Source organism: Salvelinus alpinus, chromosome 23 (genome assembly GCF_045679555.1).
Source record: "Salvelinus alpinus chromosome 23, SLU_Salpinus.1, whole genome shotgun sequence".
Taxonomy (NCBI): Eukaryota; Metazoa; Chordata; class Actinopteri; order Salmoniformes; family Salmonidae; genus Salvelinus; species Salvelinus alpinus.
In genome coordinates, this window is record NC_092108.1 from 1893630 (window position 1) to 1914920 (window position 21291).

Genomic DNA, 21291 nt, shown 5'->3' on the forward strand with positions numbered 1-21291 from the left:
TGGGAACAGTCTGACAGGGAATTATAGAACTGGGAACAGTCTGACAGGGAATTATAGAACTGGGAACAGTCTGGCAGGGAATTATGGAACTGGGAACAGTCTGACAGGGAATTATGGAACTGGGAACAGACTGACAGGGAATTATGGAACTGGGAACAGTCTGACAGGTAATTATGGAACTGGGAACAGTCTGACAGGGAATTGTGGAACTGGGAACAGTCTGACTGGGAATTATAGAACTGGGAACAGTCTGACAGGGAATTATGGAACTGGGAACAGTCTGACAGGGAATTATGGAACTGGGAACAGACTGACAGGGAATTATGGAACTGGGAACAGTCTGACTGGGAATTATGGAACTGGGAACAGTCTGACATGGAATTATGGAACTGGGAACAGTCTGACTGGGAATTATGGAACTGGGAACAGTCTGACAGGGAATTATGGAACTGGGAACAGTCTGACTGGGAATTATGGAACTGGGAACAGTCTGACAGGGAATTATGGAACTGGGAACAGTCTGACTGGGAATTATGGAACTGGGAACAGTCTGACTGGGAATTATGGAACTGGGAACAGTCTGACAGGGAATTATGGAACTGGGAACAGTCTGACAGGGAATTATGGAACTGGGAACAGTCTGACAGGAAGATGTTACATAGAAGCTCATAACAGACGTCTGAAACTAGTTTCTGTTACAAGAGGTTTTCAGGATTTTTCCGGATAATTCTAAGAGCACATGAATGCAGTCTAACACAATCTCTTACACAGTCTGACACACAATCGTCTTCTGTCATTATCGGACGTAAAAACCCAACTAAAACACAGTAAATGAGTGATGAAATATGAATGGATATTCATAATGAGGGAGACTAAACTCTAAAGCATGTGGTCCCAGCCCTTGTCCCTGAACTCAGGCCTGCGAGACCCTGCGGGACACGGTCTGGTAGAACACGCCACGCAGCAGAGACGGGTAGTCTGGGACGCGGAACAGGTGGCGCTGGGCGTAGGTGACGTCGTAACTCCTCCCCCTGCTGACCAGCGAGCGCAGGTTGGCCTCGCTCACCTGGTTGCCCACGGTGATAACGTACAGCTCCACTCCCGCCTCTGACACCAGCCGCACGCGCTTCTCCAGCATCGCCTCGGTAATGCCCTGAGATCTCCCGTCAGAGAACAGCACCAGCTTCCTCTTCCTGTTCCCGCCCCCTGACGTCTGGAATTGCTCCATGGCGAAGGCCATCGCCTTGGTAACGTCAGTCCCATCATTCTGGAAGGTGGCGGCCTCAATCTTACTGGTCAGCAGGGTGAGGTTAGAGGTCAGCACCGCCTCCATGCGGCGTTCGCGGCTGTACTGGCCCACGCCGACACGCACGGCAGTACGGCCGGACCTCTCGGCAGACAGGAAGCGCTCAGCCAGACGCTTGACGAAGGTCTTGCTGGAGTCAAAGTTCCTCTGTCCCACACTGGCTGAACTGTCCATCATCAACACGATGTCTGTGTCCGCTGAGAACGAGACTGGAGAAAGGAGGACAGAAACAACAGGAGAAACAACATGAAGACAATACCCTATGACAACACAATGTCCTCCCAGAACAAGATTACAAAGAGAAACCACAGAGAAACCACAGGAGAAACCACAGGAGAAACCACAGGAGAAACCACAGAGAAACCACAGAGAGACCACAGGAGAAACCACAGGAGAAACCACAGGAGAAACCACAGAGAAACCACAGGAGAAACCACAGAGAAACCACAGGAGAAACCACAGAGAAACCACAGGAGAAACCATAGGAGAAACCACAGGAGAAACCACAGAGAAACCACAGAGTAACCAAAGAGAAACCACAGGAGAAACCACAGGAGAAACCACAGGAGAAACCACAGAGAAACCACAGGAGAAACCACAGAAAAAACACAGGGGAAACCACAGAGAAACCACAGAGAAACCACAGAGTAACCAAAGAGAAACCACAGGAGAAACCACAGGAGAAACCACAGGAGAAACCACAGGAGAAACCACAGAAAAACCACAGGGGAAACCACAGAGAAACCACAGAGAAACCACAGAGAATCCACAGGAGAAACCACAGAAAAACCACAGAGAAACAGCGGGAGAAACCACGGGAGAAACCACGGGAGAAACCACAGGAGAAACCACAGAGAAACCACAGGAGAAACCACAGGAGAAACAACAGAAAAACCACAGAGAAACCACAGAGAAACCACAGGAGAAACCACAGAGAAACCACAGAGAAACCACAGGAGAAACCACAGAGAAACCACAGAAAAACCACAGAGAAACCACAGAGAAACCACAGGAGAAACCACAGGAGAAACCACAGGAGAAACCACAGAGAACCCACAGGAGAAACCACTGGAGAAACCACTGGAGAAACCACTGGAGAAACCACAGGAGAAACCACAGGAAAAAGCACAGGAGAAACCACAGAGAAACCACAGAGAAACCACAGAGAACCCACAGGAGAAACCACAGGAGAAACCACAGAGAAACCACAGGAGAAATCACAGGAGAAACCACAGAGAGACCACAGAGAGACCACAGGAGAAACCACAGCAGAAACCACAGCAGAAATCACAGGAGAAACCACAGGAGAAACCACAGCAGAAATCACAGGAGAAACCACAGGAGAAACCACAGAGAAACCATAGGAGAAACCACAGAGAAACCACTGGAGAAACCACAGGAGAAACCACAGGAGAAACCACAGAGAAACCACAGAGAAACCACAGAGAACCCACAGGAGAAACCACAGGAGAAACCACAGAGAAACCACAGGAGAAATCACAGGAGAAACCACAGAGAGACCACAGAGAGACCACAGGAGAAACCACAGCAGAAATCACAGGAGAAACCACAGAGAAACCACAGGAGAAACCACAGAGAAACCATAGGAGAAACCACAGAGAAACCACAGAGAAACAACAGGAGAAACCACAGAGAAACTACAGACACTAATTCTAACCCATGTACATGTCTGAAGACAATGAGACTGGAGAGATCAGGACAGAGTTGAACCACATGGTAATAAGCAGTTGACTTACTGGGACATTTGTAGTTGGGACACTTCTTATCTGTGGAAGGAAATAGAGAAACCAAAATGAATAGGACATTTTCAAGTCAATGTTTTACAGCGTCTGTATCAGCACCAAAGGGTTCACTAGCGTGTGTGTGTGTGTGTGTGTGTGTGTGTGTGTGTGTGTGTGTGTGTGTGTGTGTGTGTGTGTGTGTGTGTGTGTGTGTGTGTGTGTGTGTGTGTGTGTGTGTGTGTGTGTGTGTGTATACCTTCACAGATGCGTGTGGTGAGGTTCTGTAGAAAGGAGTCATCCAGCAGCTCAGCGAAGTTCTCCAGTACGAAGGAGAAGCCTGGTTTAGGGTCGCTCTTACAGACCACAGCACTGAGCTGTTCATGGTTGGGCTGACGGCCAGAGTAGTCCTTCACTCCCAGACCACCCACCTGACAGAGAGAGGGGGGCAGGGTTAGTGTGTGTGTGTAATGGACTGTGCATTGTGATATGATGTTGCTGGTCGTACCGAAATCTAGCCTCAATCCTTCGAACCTTCAGGTGCTCAGAACTGGAAATAACTGCATAGCACCCAGTTAATGGTATGAGGCAAGCGGAGAGGTTGTCCCTTACCTTGATGCCCTTCAGAGTGTGTTGTCCCTTACCTTGATGCCCTTCACAGTGTGTTGTCCCTTACCTTGATGTCCTTCACAGTGTGTTGTCCCTTACCTTGATGTCCTTCCCAGTGTGTTGTCCCTTACCTTGATGTCCTTCACAGTAGGTTGTCCCTTACCTTGATGTCCTTCACAGAGTGTTGTCCCTTACCTTGACGCCCTTCCCAGTGTGTTGTCCCTTACCTTGATGTCCTTCCCAGTGTGTTGTCCCTTACCTTGATGTCCTTCCCAGTGTGTTGTCCCTTACCTTGATGTCCTTCACAGTGTGTTGTCCCTTACCTTGATGTCCTTCCCAGTGTGTTGTCCCTTACCTTGATGTCCTTCACAGTGTGTTGTCCCTTACCTTGATGTCCTTCACAGTGTGTTGTCCCTTACCTTGATGCCCTTCACAGTGTGTTGCCCCTTACCTTGATGTCCTTCACAGTGTGTTGTCCCTTACCTTGATGCCCTTCACAGTGTGTTGTCCCTTACCTTGATGCCCTTTAGTGTGTTGTCCCTTACCTTGATGTCCTTCACAGTGTGTTGTCCCTTACCTTGATGCCCTTCACAGTGTGTTGTCCCTTACCTTGATGCCCTTCACAGTGTGTTGTCCCTTACCTTGATGCCCTTCACAGTGTGTTGTCCCTTACCTTGATGTCCTTCACAGTGTGTTGAGCCTTACCTTGATGCCCTTCACAGTGTGTTGTCCCTTACCTTGATGCCCTTCACAGTGTGTTGTCCCTTACCTTGATGTCCTTCACAGTGTGTTGTCCCTTACCTTGATGCCCTTCACAGTGTGTTGTCCCTTACCTTGATGCCCTTCACAGTGTGTTGTCCCTTACCTTGATGTTCTTCACAGTGTGTTGAGCCTTACCTTGATGTCCTTCACAGTGTGTTGAGCCTTACCTTGATGCCCTTCACAGTGTGTTGTCCCTTACCTTGATGTCCGTCCCACAGTGTGTTGAGCCTTACCTTGATGCCCTTCACAGTGTGTTGTCCCTTACCTTGATGCCCTTCACAGTGTGTTGTCCCTTACCTTGATGCCCTTCACAGTGTGTTGTCCCTTACCTTGATGTCCTTCACAGTGTGTTGAGCCTTACCTTGATGCCCTTCACAGTGTGTTGTCCCTTACCTTGATGTCCTTCACAGTGTGTTGTCCCTTACCTTGATGCCCTTCACAGTGTGTTGTCCCTTACCTTGATGCCCTTCACAGTGTGTTGTCCCTTACCTTGATGTCCTTCACAGTGTGTTGAGCCTTACCTTGATGCCCTTCACAGTGTGTTGTCCCTTACCTTGATGTCTGTCCCACAGTGTGTTGAGCCTTACCTTGATGCCCTTCACAGTGTGTTGTCCCTTACCTTGATGCCCTTCACAGTGTGTTGTCCCTTACCTTGATGTCCTTCACAGTGTGTTGTCCCTTACCTTGATGCCCTTCACAGTGTGTTGTCCCTTACCTTGATGCCCTTCACAGTGTGTTGTCCCTTACCTTGATGTCCTTCACAGTGTGTTGAGCCTTACCTTGATGCCCTTCACAGTGTGTTGTCCCTTACCTTGATGTCTGTCCCACAGTGTGTTGAGCCTTACCTTGATGCCCTTCACAGTGTGTTGTCCCTTACCTTGATGCCCTTCCCACACAGCGTGTTGAGCGGTGTTTTATCTCTGGTGATATCAGAGCGTCCGTCAGTGAGCACTAGGACCACGCGGTTCTCCTGCTGCAGACGGTCAATCATGTTGGTCAGAGAGAACTGCAGAGCCTCCCCTGTATAGGTGGCCTCGGCCAGCCAGCGCAGGTCCCGCACCGCCCTACACACAACATACAGGGTAATGATTCGGTATCTGTGTGTGTGTGTGTGTGTGTGTGTGTGTGTGTGTGTGTGTGTGTGTGTGTGTGTGTGTGTGTGTGTGTGTGTGTGTGTGTGTGTGTGTGTGTGTGTGTGTGTGTGTGTGTGTGTGTACTTACTGTTTGAGCTCAGTGAGTGTGTTAATGTTGGGGTCTCCCAGTCTGACAGCCTCCTGGGCTCCATCCCCACTGTACTGCACCACGCCCACCCTGGAGTCATTAAAACCAAACTACACACACACACACACACACACACACACACACACACACACACACACACACACGACAGAACAGGGTTACTGGGGGCAGCTAATTAAAGATGTTTTTTCGAACTGCGAAAGTTTGAGCACATGTGCGAGTAAAATGTATAGCAAAATAATTAGCTGCCGTAGCTATTTTCAAAGTGTTTCATACTCTAGTAATCACACAAAAAAATATGAATCCCATAGCCCACCTATGTGCCTGGGTGTCTGGGTTTAACTAGCTTCCATAGGCATAAAGTCAAATTCCACAGTCACAAAGTCAGATTCCACACCCGCAAAGTCTGACTCCACAGTCACAAAGTCAGATTCCACAGTCACAAAGTCAGATTCCACAGCCACAAATTCAAATTTCACAGCCACAAAGTCAGATTCAACAAAGTCAGATTCCACAGTCACAAAGTCAGATTCCACAGTCACAAAGTCAGATTCCACAGTCACAAAGTCAGATTCCACAGCCACAAAGTCAGATTCAACAAAGTCAGATTCCACAGTCACAAAGTCAGATTCCACAGTCACAAAGTCAGATTCCACAGTCACAAAGTCAGATTCCACAGTCACAAAGTCAGATTCCACAGTCACAAAGTCAGATTCCACAGTCACAACGTCAGATTCCACAGCCACAACGTCAGATTCCACAGTCACAACGTCAGATTCCACAGCCACAAAGTCAGATTCCACAGCCACAAAGTCAGATTCCACAGCCACAAAGTCAGATTCAACAAAGTCAGATTCCACAGCCACAAAGTCAGATTCAACAAAGTCAGATTCCACAGCCACAAAGTCAGATTCCACAGACATAAAGTCAGATTCAACAAAGTCAGATTCCACAGTCACAAAGTCAGATTCCACAGCCACAAATTCAAATTTCACAGCCACAAAGTCAGATTCAACAAAGTCAGATTCCACAGTCACAAAGTCAGATTCCACAGTCACAAAGTCAGATTCCACAGTCACAAAGTCAGATTCCACAGTCACAAAGTCAGATTCCACAGTCACAAAGTCAGATTCCACAGTCACAACGTCAGATTCCACAGCCACAACGTCAGATTCCACAGTCACAACGTCAGATTCCACAGCCACAAAGTCAGATTCCACAGCCACAAAGTCAGATTCCACAGCCACAAAGTCAGATTCCACAGCCACAAAGTCAGATTCCACAGCCACAAAGTCAGATTCAACAAAGTCAGATTCCACAGCCACAAAGTCAGATTCCACAGACATAAAGTCAGATTCAACAAAGTCAGATTCCACAGCCACAAAGTCAGATTCCACAGACATAAAGTCAGATTCCACAGCCACAAAGTCAAATTCCAGTCACAAAGTCTGATTCCACAGCCACAAGGTCAAAATTATGTACAAAAGCTTTTTGGTCTCAATTTCAGGCATAGAAATCCCCAGGGGCGAAACATTGGTTTAAGAAGTGGGGGGGGGGGGACGCTCGGAGGCGTCCACATGGTCCTAAAGCACACTGTTGAATTGCTTTATTTTACATTTCAATGATATAACTGGGGGGGGGGCAGAAATGCACTTTCAGAATGTGGGGGGGACATGTCCCCAGTGAAAGTTGCGCCCGTGGAACGCCCCAAACCTTTTTATTCATGAGTCCATTAGGGCGGCGCACAATTGGCCCAGCGTCGTCCGGGTTTGGCCGGGGTAGGCCGTCATTGTAAATAAGAATTTGTTCCTAACTGACTTGCCTAGTTAAAATAAAGGTTTAATTAAAAATTAAAAATTAAAATGTTTAAATCCTTCTTGACTGTAATGTGATTTGTTTATTATAAATAAAGTATGAGTAAAATTATATTTTCAAAATAGTACTCACATGGACTTGCTGGTCCTTAATAAGGCGGTCTATGACGGTGATGATGAAGTCTTTAGCTAGAGCGAAGTTAGTGGAGCCGATACTCTCAGAACTGTCCACGATGAAGGCCAGGTCCAGGGGCCCACATTTACACTCTACAGACATTAGACAGACAGACACATTAGACAGACAGACATTAGACAGACAGACATTAGACAGACAGACACATTAGACAGACAGACATTAGACAGACAGACACATTAGACAGACAGACATCAGACAGACACATTAGACAGACAGACATTAGACAGACATTAGACAGACAGACAGACAGACATACATTAGACAGACAGACAGACAGACAGACAGACAGACAGACAGACAGACAGACAGACAGACAGACAGACAGACAGACAGACAGACAGACAGACAGACAGACAGACAGACAGATATTAGACAGACAGACATTAGACAGACAGACATTAGACAGACAGACAGACATCAGACAGACATTAGACAGACAGACATTAGACAGACAGACAGACATTAGACAGACAGACATTAGACAGACAGACAGACATTAGACAGACAGACATTAGACAGACGGATAGACACATCAGACAGACATTAGACAGACAGACATTAGACAGACAGACAGACATTAGACAGACAGACATTAGACAGACAGACAGACATCAGACAGACATTAGACAGACAGACATTAGACAGACAGACAGACATTAGACAGACAGACATTAGACAGACAGACAGACATTAGACAGACAGACATTAGACAGACAGACAGACATTAGACAGACAGACATTAGACAGACGGATAGACACATCAGACAGACATTAGACAGACAGACATTAGACAGACAGACACATTAGACAGACACATTAGACAGACAGACATTAGACAGACACATTAGACAGACAAACAGACAGACATTAGACAGACAGACAGACATTAGACAGACAGACATTAGACAGACAGACATTAGACAGACAGACAGACAGACAGACAGACAGACAGACAGACAGACAGACAGACAGACAGACAGACAGACAGACAGACAGACAGACAGACAGACAAATAACAGACAGATAAACAGATAAACTCAGAAGCCAATGAGACGATGGGATGGACTCACCACAGCACGCTGTAGGAAACAAATTAAACAGAAACACAATGTTAGGCATTCCAGTGTGTCTGAGTTTCTGTGTGTGTGTGTGTGTGTGTGTGTGTGTGTGTGTATGTGTGTGTGTGTGTGTGCGTGCGTGCGTGCGTGCGTGCGTGCGTGCGTGCGTGCGTGTGTGTGTGTGTAGGGGGGGGGGGGGGGGGGGGACTTACAGCAAAGCTTCATGATGATATCCAGAATCTCACATTCCTGTAGATAACAGTTATATAATGTTCAATATGTAGATAATAGTTATATAGATGTTCAATATGTAGATAATAGTTATATAGATGTTCAATATATAGATAATAGTTATATAGATGTTCAATATGTAGATAACAGTTATATAGATGTTAAATATATATAGATAACAGTTATATAGATGTACAGGATATAGATAATAGTTATATAGATGTTCAATATGTAGATAATAGTTATATAGATGTTCAATATATAGATAACAGTTATATAGATATTCAATATATAGACAACATTTATATAAATGTACAGGATATATAGATAACAGTTATATAGAGAACAGTTAAATAGATGCACAGAATATAGAGAACAGTTAAATAGATGTACATGATATAGAGATAACAGTTAAATAGATGTACAATAAATATAGGTAACAATTATATAGATGTACAATATATATAGATAACAGTTATATAGATGTACAATATATATAGATAACAGTTATATAGATGTACAATATATATAGCCCACCCACTGGGGAGCTTTTTTTCCCACAAAAGGGCTTTATTACAGACATAAATACCCCTTCCCCCTCCCCTCAGACGATCCTGCAGGTGAAGAAGCCAGATGTAGAGGTCCTGGGCTGGCGGGGTTACATTGTGAGGCCAGTTGGACGTACTGGCCAAATTCTCTAAAATGACGTTGGAGGCGGCTTATGGTAGAGAAATGAACGTTCAATTCTCTGGCAACAGCTCAGGTGGACATTCCTGCAGTCAGCATGCCAATTACACGCGCCCTCAAAACTTGAGACATTTGTGGCATTGTGTTGTGTGACAAAACTGCACATTTTACAGTGGTCTTTTATTATCCCCCAGCACAAGGTGCACCTGTGTAATGATCATGCTGTTTAATCAACTTCTTGATATGCCAGCCCTGTCAGGTGGATGGATTATTTTGGCAAAGGAGAAATGCTCACTAACAGGGATGTAAACAAATGTGTGAACATAATTTGTGAGAAATAAGCTTTTTGTGCTTACAGTATATAACACAGTTGTAACATTAATGCTTATTGACTCAATGTTTGTACAATTCAGTATATATATTCTACACTAATGATAAATAATGTATTGTACAGTATATCATCTCATCTCCTCCTATAGTGTTAGTTTACAACCTGATGAAGTGTTATAGACTCCTAATATACAGTTGAAGTCGGAAGTTTACATAAACCTTAGCCAAATACATTTAAACTCAGTTTTTCACAATTCCTGACATTTAATCCTAGTAAAAATTCCCTGTCTTAGGTCAGTTAGGATCACCACTTTATTTTAAGAATGTGAAATGTCTGTCACGCCCTGGCCTTAGTATTCTTTGTTTTCTTTATTATTTTAGTTAGGTCAGGGTGTGACATGGGAAGTGTGTGTGTTTTGTCTAGTTTAGGGTGTGTGTATTGTTTAGGGGGTTTTGTATAGTGTATGGGGTTGTGTTCAGGAGAGAGGTCTAGGAAAGTCTATGGTTGCCTGGTTTGGTTCTCAATCAGAGACAGCTGGTTATTGTTGTCTCTGATTGGGGGCCATATTTAAGGCAGCCATAGGCTTTAGGTGATGGTGGGTAATTGTCTATGTCTATGTCTATGTCTATGTTCTATGTTCTATGTTGCATGTGTGCACTTAGTTCTTCTTAGCTTCACGATCGGTTGTTTTGTTCATTTTGTAAGTGTTTGTTTTTTCCTTCATTAGAAAGAAGATGTCTTATTTTTCACACGCTGCGTTTTGGTCCTCCATTCAAAGTCAAGACGATCGTGACAGAATTACCCACCAAGACGGGACCAAGCAGCGTGTCAAGCGGCAACAGGAGCAATGCACACAGGATTTATGGCAATGGGAGCAGGATCTGGGCTACACTACGTGGGAGGAGATCGACAGGTGGGCGATCGACCCAGGGCGAGTGCCGGAGCCCGCCTGGGATTCTCTGGCGCAGTGCGAGGAGGGATACCGGCGAATGGAGGCAGCACGAAGACGCGGTAGGAAGCCTGTGAGTCAGCCCCAAAAAATTCTTGGGGGGGGGCTAAAAGGAAGTGTGGCGAAGTCAGGTAGGAGACCTGCGCCTACTAGAGTACGGGCAGACACCGTGTTACGCAGTAGAGCGCATGGTGTCTCCTGTACGTGTTCATAGCCCGGTGCGGGTTATTCCACCTCCCCGCACTGGTAGGGCTAGATTGAGGATTGAGCCGGATGTCATGAAGCCGGCCCAACGCATCTGGCCACCAGTGCGTCTCCTCGGGCCGGCTTACATGGCACCAGCCTTACGCATGGTGTCCCCGGTTCGCCTACATAGCCCGGTGCGGGTTATTCCACCTCCCCGCACTGGTCGGGCGACGGGGAGCATACAACCAGGTAAGGTTGGGCAGGCTCAGTGCTCAAGGGAGCCAGTACGCCTGCACGGTCCGGTATTTCCGGCGCCACCTCCCCGCCCCAACCCAGTACCACCAGTGCCTACACCACGCACCAGGCTTCCTGTGCGTCTCCAGAGCCCTGGTCCTCCTCCACGCACTAGCCCTATGGTGCGTGTCCCCAGCCCGGTACCACCAGTTCCGGCACCACGCACCAGGCCTACAGTGCGCCTCAGCCGGCCAGAGTCTGCCGTCTGCCCAGCGGCGCCTGAACTACCCGTCTGCCAAGCACCGTCTGAGCTGCCCGTCTGCCAAGCACCGTCTGAGCTGCCCGTCTGCCAAGCACCGTCTGAGCTGCCCGTCTGCCAAGCACCGTCTGAGCTGCCAGTCTGCCAAGCACCGTCTGAGCTGCCCGTCTGTCCCGAGCCGTCAGAGCTGCCCGTCTGTCCCGAGCCGCTAGAGCCGCCCGCCAGCCATGAGCAGCCAGAGTCGCCCGCCAGCCATGAGCAGCCAGAGTCGCCCGCCAGCCATGAGCAGCCAGAGTCGCCCGCCAGCCATGAGCAGCCAGAGTCGCCCGCCAGCCATGAGCAGCCAGAGTCGCCCGCCAGCCATGAGCAGCCAGAGTCGCCCGCCAGCCATGAGCAGCCAGAGTCGCCCGCCAGCCATGAGCAGCCAGAGTCGCCCGCCAGCCATGAGCAGCCAGAGTCGCCCGCCAGCCATGAGCAGCCAGAGTCGCCCGCCAGCCAGGATCTACCAGAGCCATTGACAATGGTGGAGTGGGGGCCATGTCCCGCACCCGAGCCGCCGCCATAATAAGGCCCACCCCGGAGCCTCCCCTTCAATGTCAGGTTGTGCGGTCGGAGTCCGCACCTTTGGGGGGGGGGGGGTACTGTCACGCCCTGGCCTTAGTATTCTTTGTTTTCTTTATTATTTTAGTTAGGTCAGGGTGTGACATGGGAAGTTTGTGTGTTTTGTCTAGTTTAGGGTGTGTGTATTGTTTAGGGGGTTTTGTATAGTGTATGGGGTTGTGTTCAGGAGAGAGGTCTAGGAAAGTCTATGGTTGCCTGGTTTGGTTCTCAATCAGAGACAGCAGGTTATTGTTGTCTCTGATTGGGAGCCATATTTAAGGCAGCCATAGGCTTTAGGTGATGGTGGGTAATTGTCTATGTCTATGTCTATGTTCTATGTTGCATGTGTGCACTTAGTTCTTCTTAGAACTAAAAGAAGATGTCTTATTTTTCACACGCTGCGTTTTGGTCCTCCATTCAAAGTCAAGACGATCGTGACAATGTCAGAATAATAGTAGAGTGAATGATGTATTTCAGCTTTTATTTCTTTCATCACATTCCCAGTGGGTCAGAAGTTTAAATACACTCAATTAGTATTTGGTAGCATTGCCTTTAAATTGTTTAACTTGGGTCAAATGTTTCGGGTAGCCTTCCACAAGCTTCCCACAATAAGTTGGGTGAATTTTGGCCCATTCCTCCTGGCAGAGCTGGTGTAACTGAGTCAGGTTTGTAGGCCTCCTTGCTCGCACATGCTTTTTCAGTTCGGCCCACAAATTTTCTATAGGATTGAGGTCAGGGCTTGTGATGGCCACTCCAATACCTTGACTTTGTTGTCCTAAAGCCATTTTGCCACAGCTTTGGAAGTATACTTGGGGTCATTGTCCATTTGGAAGACCCATTTGCGACCAAGCTTTAACTTCCTGACTGATGTCTTGAGATGTTGCTTCAATATATCCACATCATTTTCCTCCCTCATGATGCCATGAGGTGCACCACTCCCTCCTGCAGCAAAGCACCCCCACAACATGATGCTGCCACCCCTGTGCATCACGGTGGGGATGGTGTTCTTCGGCTTGCAAGCATCCTTGTTTTTCCTCCAAACATAATGATGGTCATTATGGCCAAACAGTTTTATTTTTGTTTCATCAGACCAGAGGACATTTCTCCAAAAAGTACAATCTTTGTCCCCATGTGCAGTTGAAAATCGTAGTCTAGCTTTTTTATGGCGGTTTTGGAGCAGTGGCTTCTTCCTTGCTGAGCGGCCTTTCACGTTATGTCGATATAGGACTCGTTTTACTGTGGATATAGATACTTTTGTACCTGTTTCCTCCAGCATCTTCACAAGGTCCTTTGCTGTTGTTCTGGGATTGATTTGCACTTTTCACACCAAAGAACGTTCATCTCTAGGAGACAGAACGCGTCACCTTCCTGAGCGGTATGATGGCTGCGTGGTCCCATGGTGTTTTTACTTGCGTACTATTGTTTGTATAGATGAATGTGGTACCTTCAGGCATTTGGAAATTGCTCCCAAGGATGAACCACACTTGTGGAGGTCTACAATTATTTTTCTGAGGTCTTGGCTGATTTCTTTTGATTTTCCCATGATGTCAAGCAAAGAGGCACTGAGTTTGAAGGTAGGCCTTGAAATACATCCACAGGTACACCTCCAATTGACTCAAAGGATGTCAATTAGCCTATCAGAAGCTTCTAAAGGCACAGTCAACATAGTGTATTCTTAACTTCTGACCCACTGGAATTGTGATACAGTGAAATAATCTGTCTGCAAACAATTGTTGGAAAAATTACTTGTGTCATGTACAAAGTAGATGTCCTAACCGACTTGCGAAAACTATAGTTTGTTAATTAACAAGAAATTTGTGGAGTGGTTGAAAATGAATTTTAATGACTCCAACCTAAGTGTATGTAAACTTCCGACTTCAACTGTAGTAGTACTCTGAGGAGACGTGCTTCAGAACCAGGAAATGGCGGGATAGAGCGAGGTTGCCATGGTGACGCTGAGTCACCCTACAAAATGACATATGAGAGGCCAGTTCTCCTTACTGAACAGCTTACTGCTGGAACTGCCCTCTCTGTTTCCCTCTGTCTCTCTGTTTCTTCCTCTCTCTCTGCCTCCTCCTGGTGTTTTATGAAATATTCCAGTCCTCTACAGGGTCTCCCACCCCAACTCCCAGCGTCTGTTCTGTTTTCATCTCAGGAAGATATTCTAGACGCTTACAAATGTCTTCTAAGAGTCATCCTACAAAATGGCGTCTGAGAGGCCAGACTGTTCTCATTACCGAACAGTCTGCTGGAGCTGCCATCTTCTCTCTCTCTCTCTCTCTCTGTTTCCCTCTTTCTCTCTGCTTCTCCCCTGCGCCCTCTCTCTCTCTCTCTCTCTCTCTCTCTCTCTCTCTCTCTCTCTCTCTCTCTCCCTCCTCTCTCTCTTCTCTCTCTGCTTCTCCCCCGCACCCGCCCGCCCGCCCTCTCTCTCTCTGTTTCCCTCTGTCTCTCTGTTTCTCCCCCCCCCCTTTCTCTCTCCAGTCCTCTACAGGGTCTCCCACCCCGACTCCCATACTACTGTTCTGTTTTCATCTCAGGAAGATATTCTAGACTCTTCCAAATGTCTTCCATGTCTTCACTAGCATCAATCCCAGAACAGTAGGGTTCTCAGTAAGAGCTCAGGGTTTATCGGATACAGTTTAAGAGGTATGGGTCAGCATTATCGGTTAAAGATAAAAGTCAAGGGTTAGAGGTCAAGGGTCAGAGGTCAAGAGTAAAACTTGATTTAGACTCACATCAGCTCCTGCAGGTCCGGGGGGCCCGACTGGTCCCTGTAAATAGAGAGAGAGAAATGACATGACCTTATAGGGAAATCAGTTGCCATCAGCTGTCAGAAACTCTTCTAACTATTGTTATTAGACTACAGACTACAGACTACATGTTCTATTGTTATAAGACTAAAGACTACAGACTATATGTTCTATTGTTATTAGACTACAGACTACATGTTATATTGTTATTAGACTACAGACTACAGACTACATGTTATATTGTTATTAGACTACAGACTACAGACTACATGTTATATTGTTATTAGACTACAGACTACAGACTACATGTTATATTGTTATTAGACTACAGACTACAGACTACATGTTATATTGTTATTAGACTACAGACTACAGACTACATGTTCTATTGTTATTAGACTACAGACTACAGACTACATGTTCTATTGTTATCAGACTACAGACTACAGCCTACATGTTCTATTGTTATAAGACTAAAGACTACAGACTATATGTTCTATTGTTATTAGACTACAGACTACAGACTACATGTTCTATTGTTATTAGACTACAGACTACAGACTACATGTTATATTGTTATTAGACTACAGACTACAGACTACATGTTCTATTGTTATTAGACTACAGACTACAGACTACATGTTCTATTGTTATTAGACTACAGACTACAGACTACATGTTATATTGTTATCAGACTACAGACTACATGTTATATTGTTATAAGACTACAGACTACAGACTACATGTTATATTGTTATTAGACTACAGACTACAGACTATATGTTATATTGTTATTAGACTACAGACTACAGACTACATGTTATATTGTTATCAGACTACAGACTACATGTTATATTGTTATTAGACTACAGACTACAGACTACATGTTATATTGTTATTAGACTACAGACTACAGACTACATGTTATATTGTTATTAGACTACAGACTACAGACTACATGTTCTATTGTTATTAGACTACAGACTACAGACTACATGTTCTATTGTTATCAGACTACAGACTACAGCCTACATGTTCTATTGTTATAAGACTAAAGACTACAGACTATATGTTCTATTGTTATTAGACTACAGACTACAGACTACATGTTCTATTGTTATTAGACTACAGACTACAGACTACATGTTATATTGTTATTAGACTACAGACTACAGACTACATGTTCTATTGTTATTAGACTACAGACTACAGACTACATGTTCTATTGTTATTAGACTACAGACTACAGACTACATGTTATATTGTTATCAGACTACAGACTACATGTTATATTGTTATAAGACTACAGACTACAGACTACATGTTATATTGTTATTAGACTACAGACTACAGACTATATGTTATATTGTTATTAGACTACAGACTACAGACTACATGTTATATTGTTATCAGACTACAGACTATATGTTCTATTGTTATTAGACTACAGACTACAGACTACAGACTACAGACTACATGTTATATTGTTATTAGACTACAGACTACAGACTACATGTTATATTGTTATTAGACTACAGACTACATGTTATATTGTTATCAGACTACAGACTACAGACTACATGTTATATTGTTATTAGACTACAGACTACAGACTACATGTTATATTGTTATAGACTACAGACTACAGACTACAGACTACATGTTATATTGTTATTAGACTACAGACTACAGACTACATGTTCTATTGTTATTAGACTACAGACTACAGACTACATGTTCTATTGTTATTAGACTACAGACTACATGTTATATTGTTATCAGACTACAGACTACAGACTACATGTTCTATTGTTATTAGACTACAGACTACATGTTATATTGTTATAAGACTACAGACTACATGTTATATTGTTATCAGACTACAGACTACAGACTACATGTTCTATTGTTATTAGACTACAGACTACAGACTACATGTTATATTGTTATTAGACTACAGACTACAGACTACATGTTATATTGTTATAAGACTACAGACTACATGTTATATTGTTATTAGACTACAGACTACAGACTACATGTTATATTGTTATCAGACTACAGACTACAGACTACATGTTATATTGTTATTAGACTACAGACTACATGTTATATTGTTATTAGACTACAGACTACATGTTATATTGTTATTAGACTACAGACTACATGTTATATTGTTATCAGACTACAGACTACATGTTATATTGTTATAAGACTACAGACTACAGACTACATGTTATATTGTTATCAGACTACAGACTACATGTTCTATTGTTATAAGACTACAGACTACAGACTACATGTTATATTGTTATCAGACTACAGACTACATGTTCTATTGTTATCAGACTACAGACTACATGTTCTATTGTTATTAGACTACAGACTACAGACTACATGTTATATTGTTATCAGACTACAGACTACATGTTCTATTGTTATTAGACTACAGACTACAGACTATATGTTATATTGTTATTAGACTACAGACTACAGACTACATGTTATATTGTTATCAGACTACAGACTACATGTTCTATTGTTATTAGACTACAGACTACAGACTACATGTTATATTGTTATCAGACTACAGACTACAGACTACATGTTATATTGTTATCAGACTACAGACTACATGTTCTATTGTTATTAGACTACAGACTACAGACTACATGTTATATTGTTATCAGACTACAGACTACAGACTACATGTTATATTGTTATCAGACTACAGACTACAGACTACATGTTATATTGTTATCAGACTACAGACTACATGTTCTATTGTTATTAGACTACAGACTACAGACTACATGTTATATTGTTATCAGACTACAGACTACAGACTACATGTTATATTGTTATCAGACTACAGACTACAGACTACATGTTATATTGTTATCAGACTACAGACTACATGTTCTATTGTTATTAGACTACAGACTACAGACTACATGTTATATTGTTATCAGACTACAGACTACAGACTACATGTTCTATTGTTATCAGACTACAGACTACAGACTACATGTTATATTGTTATCAGACTACAGACTACAGACTATATGTTATATTGTTATTAGACTACAGACTACAGACTACATGTTATATTGTTATTAGACTACAGACTACAGACTACATGTTCTATTGTTATTAGACTACAGACTACAGACTACATGTTCTATTGTTATTAGACTACAGACTACAGACTACATGTTCTATTGTTATTAGACTACAGACTACAGACTACATGTTCTATTGTTATTAGACTACAGACTACAGACTACATGTTCTATTGTTATTAGACTACAGACTACAGACTACATGTTATATTGTTATTAGACTACAGACTACATGTTCTATTGTTATTAGACTACAGACTACAGACTACATGTTCTATTGTTATTAGACTACAGACTACATGTTATATTGTTATCAGACTACAGACTACAGACTACATGTTCTATTGTTATTAGACTACAGACTACAGACTACATGTTATATTGTTATTAGACTACAGACTACATGTTATATTGTTATTAGACTACAGACTACAGACTACATGTTCTATTGTTATTAGACTACAGACTACAGACTACATGTTCTATTGTTATTAGACTACAGACTACAGACTACATGTTCTATTGTTATTAGACTACAGACTACATGTTCTATTGTTATTAGACTACAGACTACAGACTACATGTTCTATTGTTAGTAGACTACAGACTACAGACTACATGTTCTATTGTTATTAGACTACAGACTACAGACTACATGTTCTATTGTTATTAGACTACAGACTACAGACTACATGTTCTATTGTTATTAGACTACAGACTACAGACTACATGTTCTATTGTTATCAGACTACAGACTACAGACTACATGTTCTATTGTTATTAGACTACAGACTACAGACTACATGTTCTATTGTTATTAGACTACAGACTACAGACTACATGTTATATTGTTATCAGACTACAGACTACATGTTATATTGTTATTAGACTACAGACTACAGACTACATGTTCTATTGTTATCAGACTACAGACTACAGACTACATGTTCTATTGTTATTAGACTACAGACTACAGACTACATGTTCTATTGTTATTAGACTACAGACTACAGACTACATGTTCTATTGTTATCAGACTACAGACTACATGTTCTATTGTTATTAGACTACAGACTACATGTTCTATTGTTATTAGACTACAGACTACAGACTACATGTTCTATTGTTATCAGACTACAGACTACAGACTACATGTTCTATTGTTATTAGACTACAGACTATATGTTCTATTGTTATTAGACTACAGACTACAGACTACATGTTCTATTGTTATTAGACTACAGACTACAGACTACATGTTCTATTGTTAGTAGACTACAGACTACAGACTACATGTTCTATTGTTATCAGACTACAGACTACAGACTACATGTTCTATTGTTAGTAGACTACAGACTACAGACTACATGTTCTATTGTTATTAGACTACAGACTACATGTTCTATTGTTATTAGACTACAGACTACATGTTATATTGTTATTAGACTACAGACTACAGACTACATGTTATATTGTTATCAGACTACAGACTACAGACTACATGTTCTATTGTTATCAGACTACAGACTACAGACTACATGTTATATTGTTATTAGACTACAGACTACAGACTACATGTTCTATTGTTATTAGACTACAGACTACAGACTACATGTTATATTGTTATTAGACTACAGACTACAGACTACATGTTATATTGTTATCAGACTACAGACTACAGACTACATGTTCTATTGTTATCAGACTACAGACTACAGACTACATGTTATATTGTTATCAGACTACAGACTACAGACTACATGTTCTATTGTTATCAGACTACAGACTACATGTTATATTGTTATCAGACTACAGACTACAGACTACATGTTCTATTGTTATTAGACTACAGACTACAGACTACATGTTATATTGTTATCAGACTACAGACTACAGACTACAGACTACAGACTACATGTTATATTGTTATTAGACTACAGACTACAGACTACAGACTACAGACTACATGTTATATTGTTATTAGACTACAGACTACATGTTATATTGTTATTAGACTACAGACTACATGTTATATTGTTATTAGACTACAGACTACATGTTCTATTGTTATTAGACTACAGACTACAGACTACAGACTACAGACTACATGTTCTATTGTTATTAGACTACAGACTACAGACTACAGACTACAGACTACATGTTCTATTGTTATCAGACTACAGACTACAGACTACAGACTACATGTTCTATTGTTATTAGACTACAGACTACAGACTACAGACTACAGACTACATGTTCTATTGTTATTAGACTACAGACTACAGACTACATGTTATATTGTTATTAGACTACAGACTACAGACTACATGTTATATTGTTATTAGACTACAGACTACAGACTACAGACTACAGACTACATGTTCTATTGTTATTAGACTACAGACTACAGACTACATGTTATATTGTTATTAGACTACAGACTACATGTTCTATTGTTATTAGACTACAGACTACAGACTACATGTTATGTTGTTATTAGACTACAGACTACAGACTACATGTTCTATTGTTATTAGACTACAGACTACAGACTACATGTTCTATTGTTATTAGACTACAGACTACAGACTACATGTTATATTGTTATCAGACTACAGACTACAGACTACATGTTCTATTGTTATTAGACTACAGACTACATGTTCTATTGTTATTAGACTACAGACTACATGTTATATTGTTATTAGACTACAGACTACAGACTACATGTTATATTGTTATTAGACTACAGACTACAGACTACATGTTCTATTGTTATTAGACTACAGACTACAGACTACATGTTCTATTGTTATTAGACTACAGACTACATGTTCTATTGTTATTAGACTACAGACTACAGACTACATGTTATATTGTTATCAGACTACAGACTACAGACTACATGTTCTATTGTTATTAGACTACAGACTACAGACTACATGTTATATTGTTATCAGACTACAGACTACAGACTACAGACTACAGACTACATGTTATATTGTTATTAGACTACAGACTACAGACTACAGACTACAGACTACATGTTATATTGTTATTAGACTACAGACTACATGTTATATTGTTATTAGACTACAGACTACATGTTATATTGTTATTAGACTACAGACTACATGTTCTATTGTTATTAGACTACAGACTACAGACTACAGACTACAGACTACATGTTCTATTGTTATTAGACTACAGACTACAGAC

At 42.4% G+C, this 21291-nt stretch overlaps 1 protein-coding gene across 1 annotated transcript in view; it reads right to left on the bottom strand.

Moving 5' to 3' along the window:
* Window positions 1–21291, bottom strand: part of LOC139550049 (collagen alpha-1(VI) chain-like) — an 85090-nt gene that overhangs the window by 389 nt on the left and 63410 nt on the right. The window contains exons 25-33 of the mRNA XM_071360631.1: window positions 14936–14971; window positions 8936–8972; window positions 8736–8744; window positions 7603–7736; window positions 5638–5747; window positions 5294–5480; window positions 3305–3476; window positions 3064–3093; window positions 1–1515 (exon numbers count right to left, since the gene is read on the bottom strand). The exon at window positions 1–1515 is cut by the window's left edge and continues 389 nt beyond it. Coding sequence (XP_071216732.1) covers window positions 914–1515; window positions 3064–3093; window positions 3305–3476; window positions 5294–5480; window positions 5638–5747; window positions 7603–7736; window positions 8736–8744; window positions 8936–8972; window positions 14936–14971 — 1317 coding nt within the window. The 3' untranslated portion in view covers window positions 1–913. The remainder of the gene's footprint in view (window positions 1516–3063; window positions 3094–3304; window positions 3477–5293; window positions 5481–5637; window positions 5748–7602; window positions 7737–8735; window positions 8745–8935; window positions 8973–14935; window positions 14972–21291) is intronic.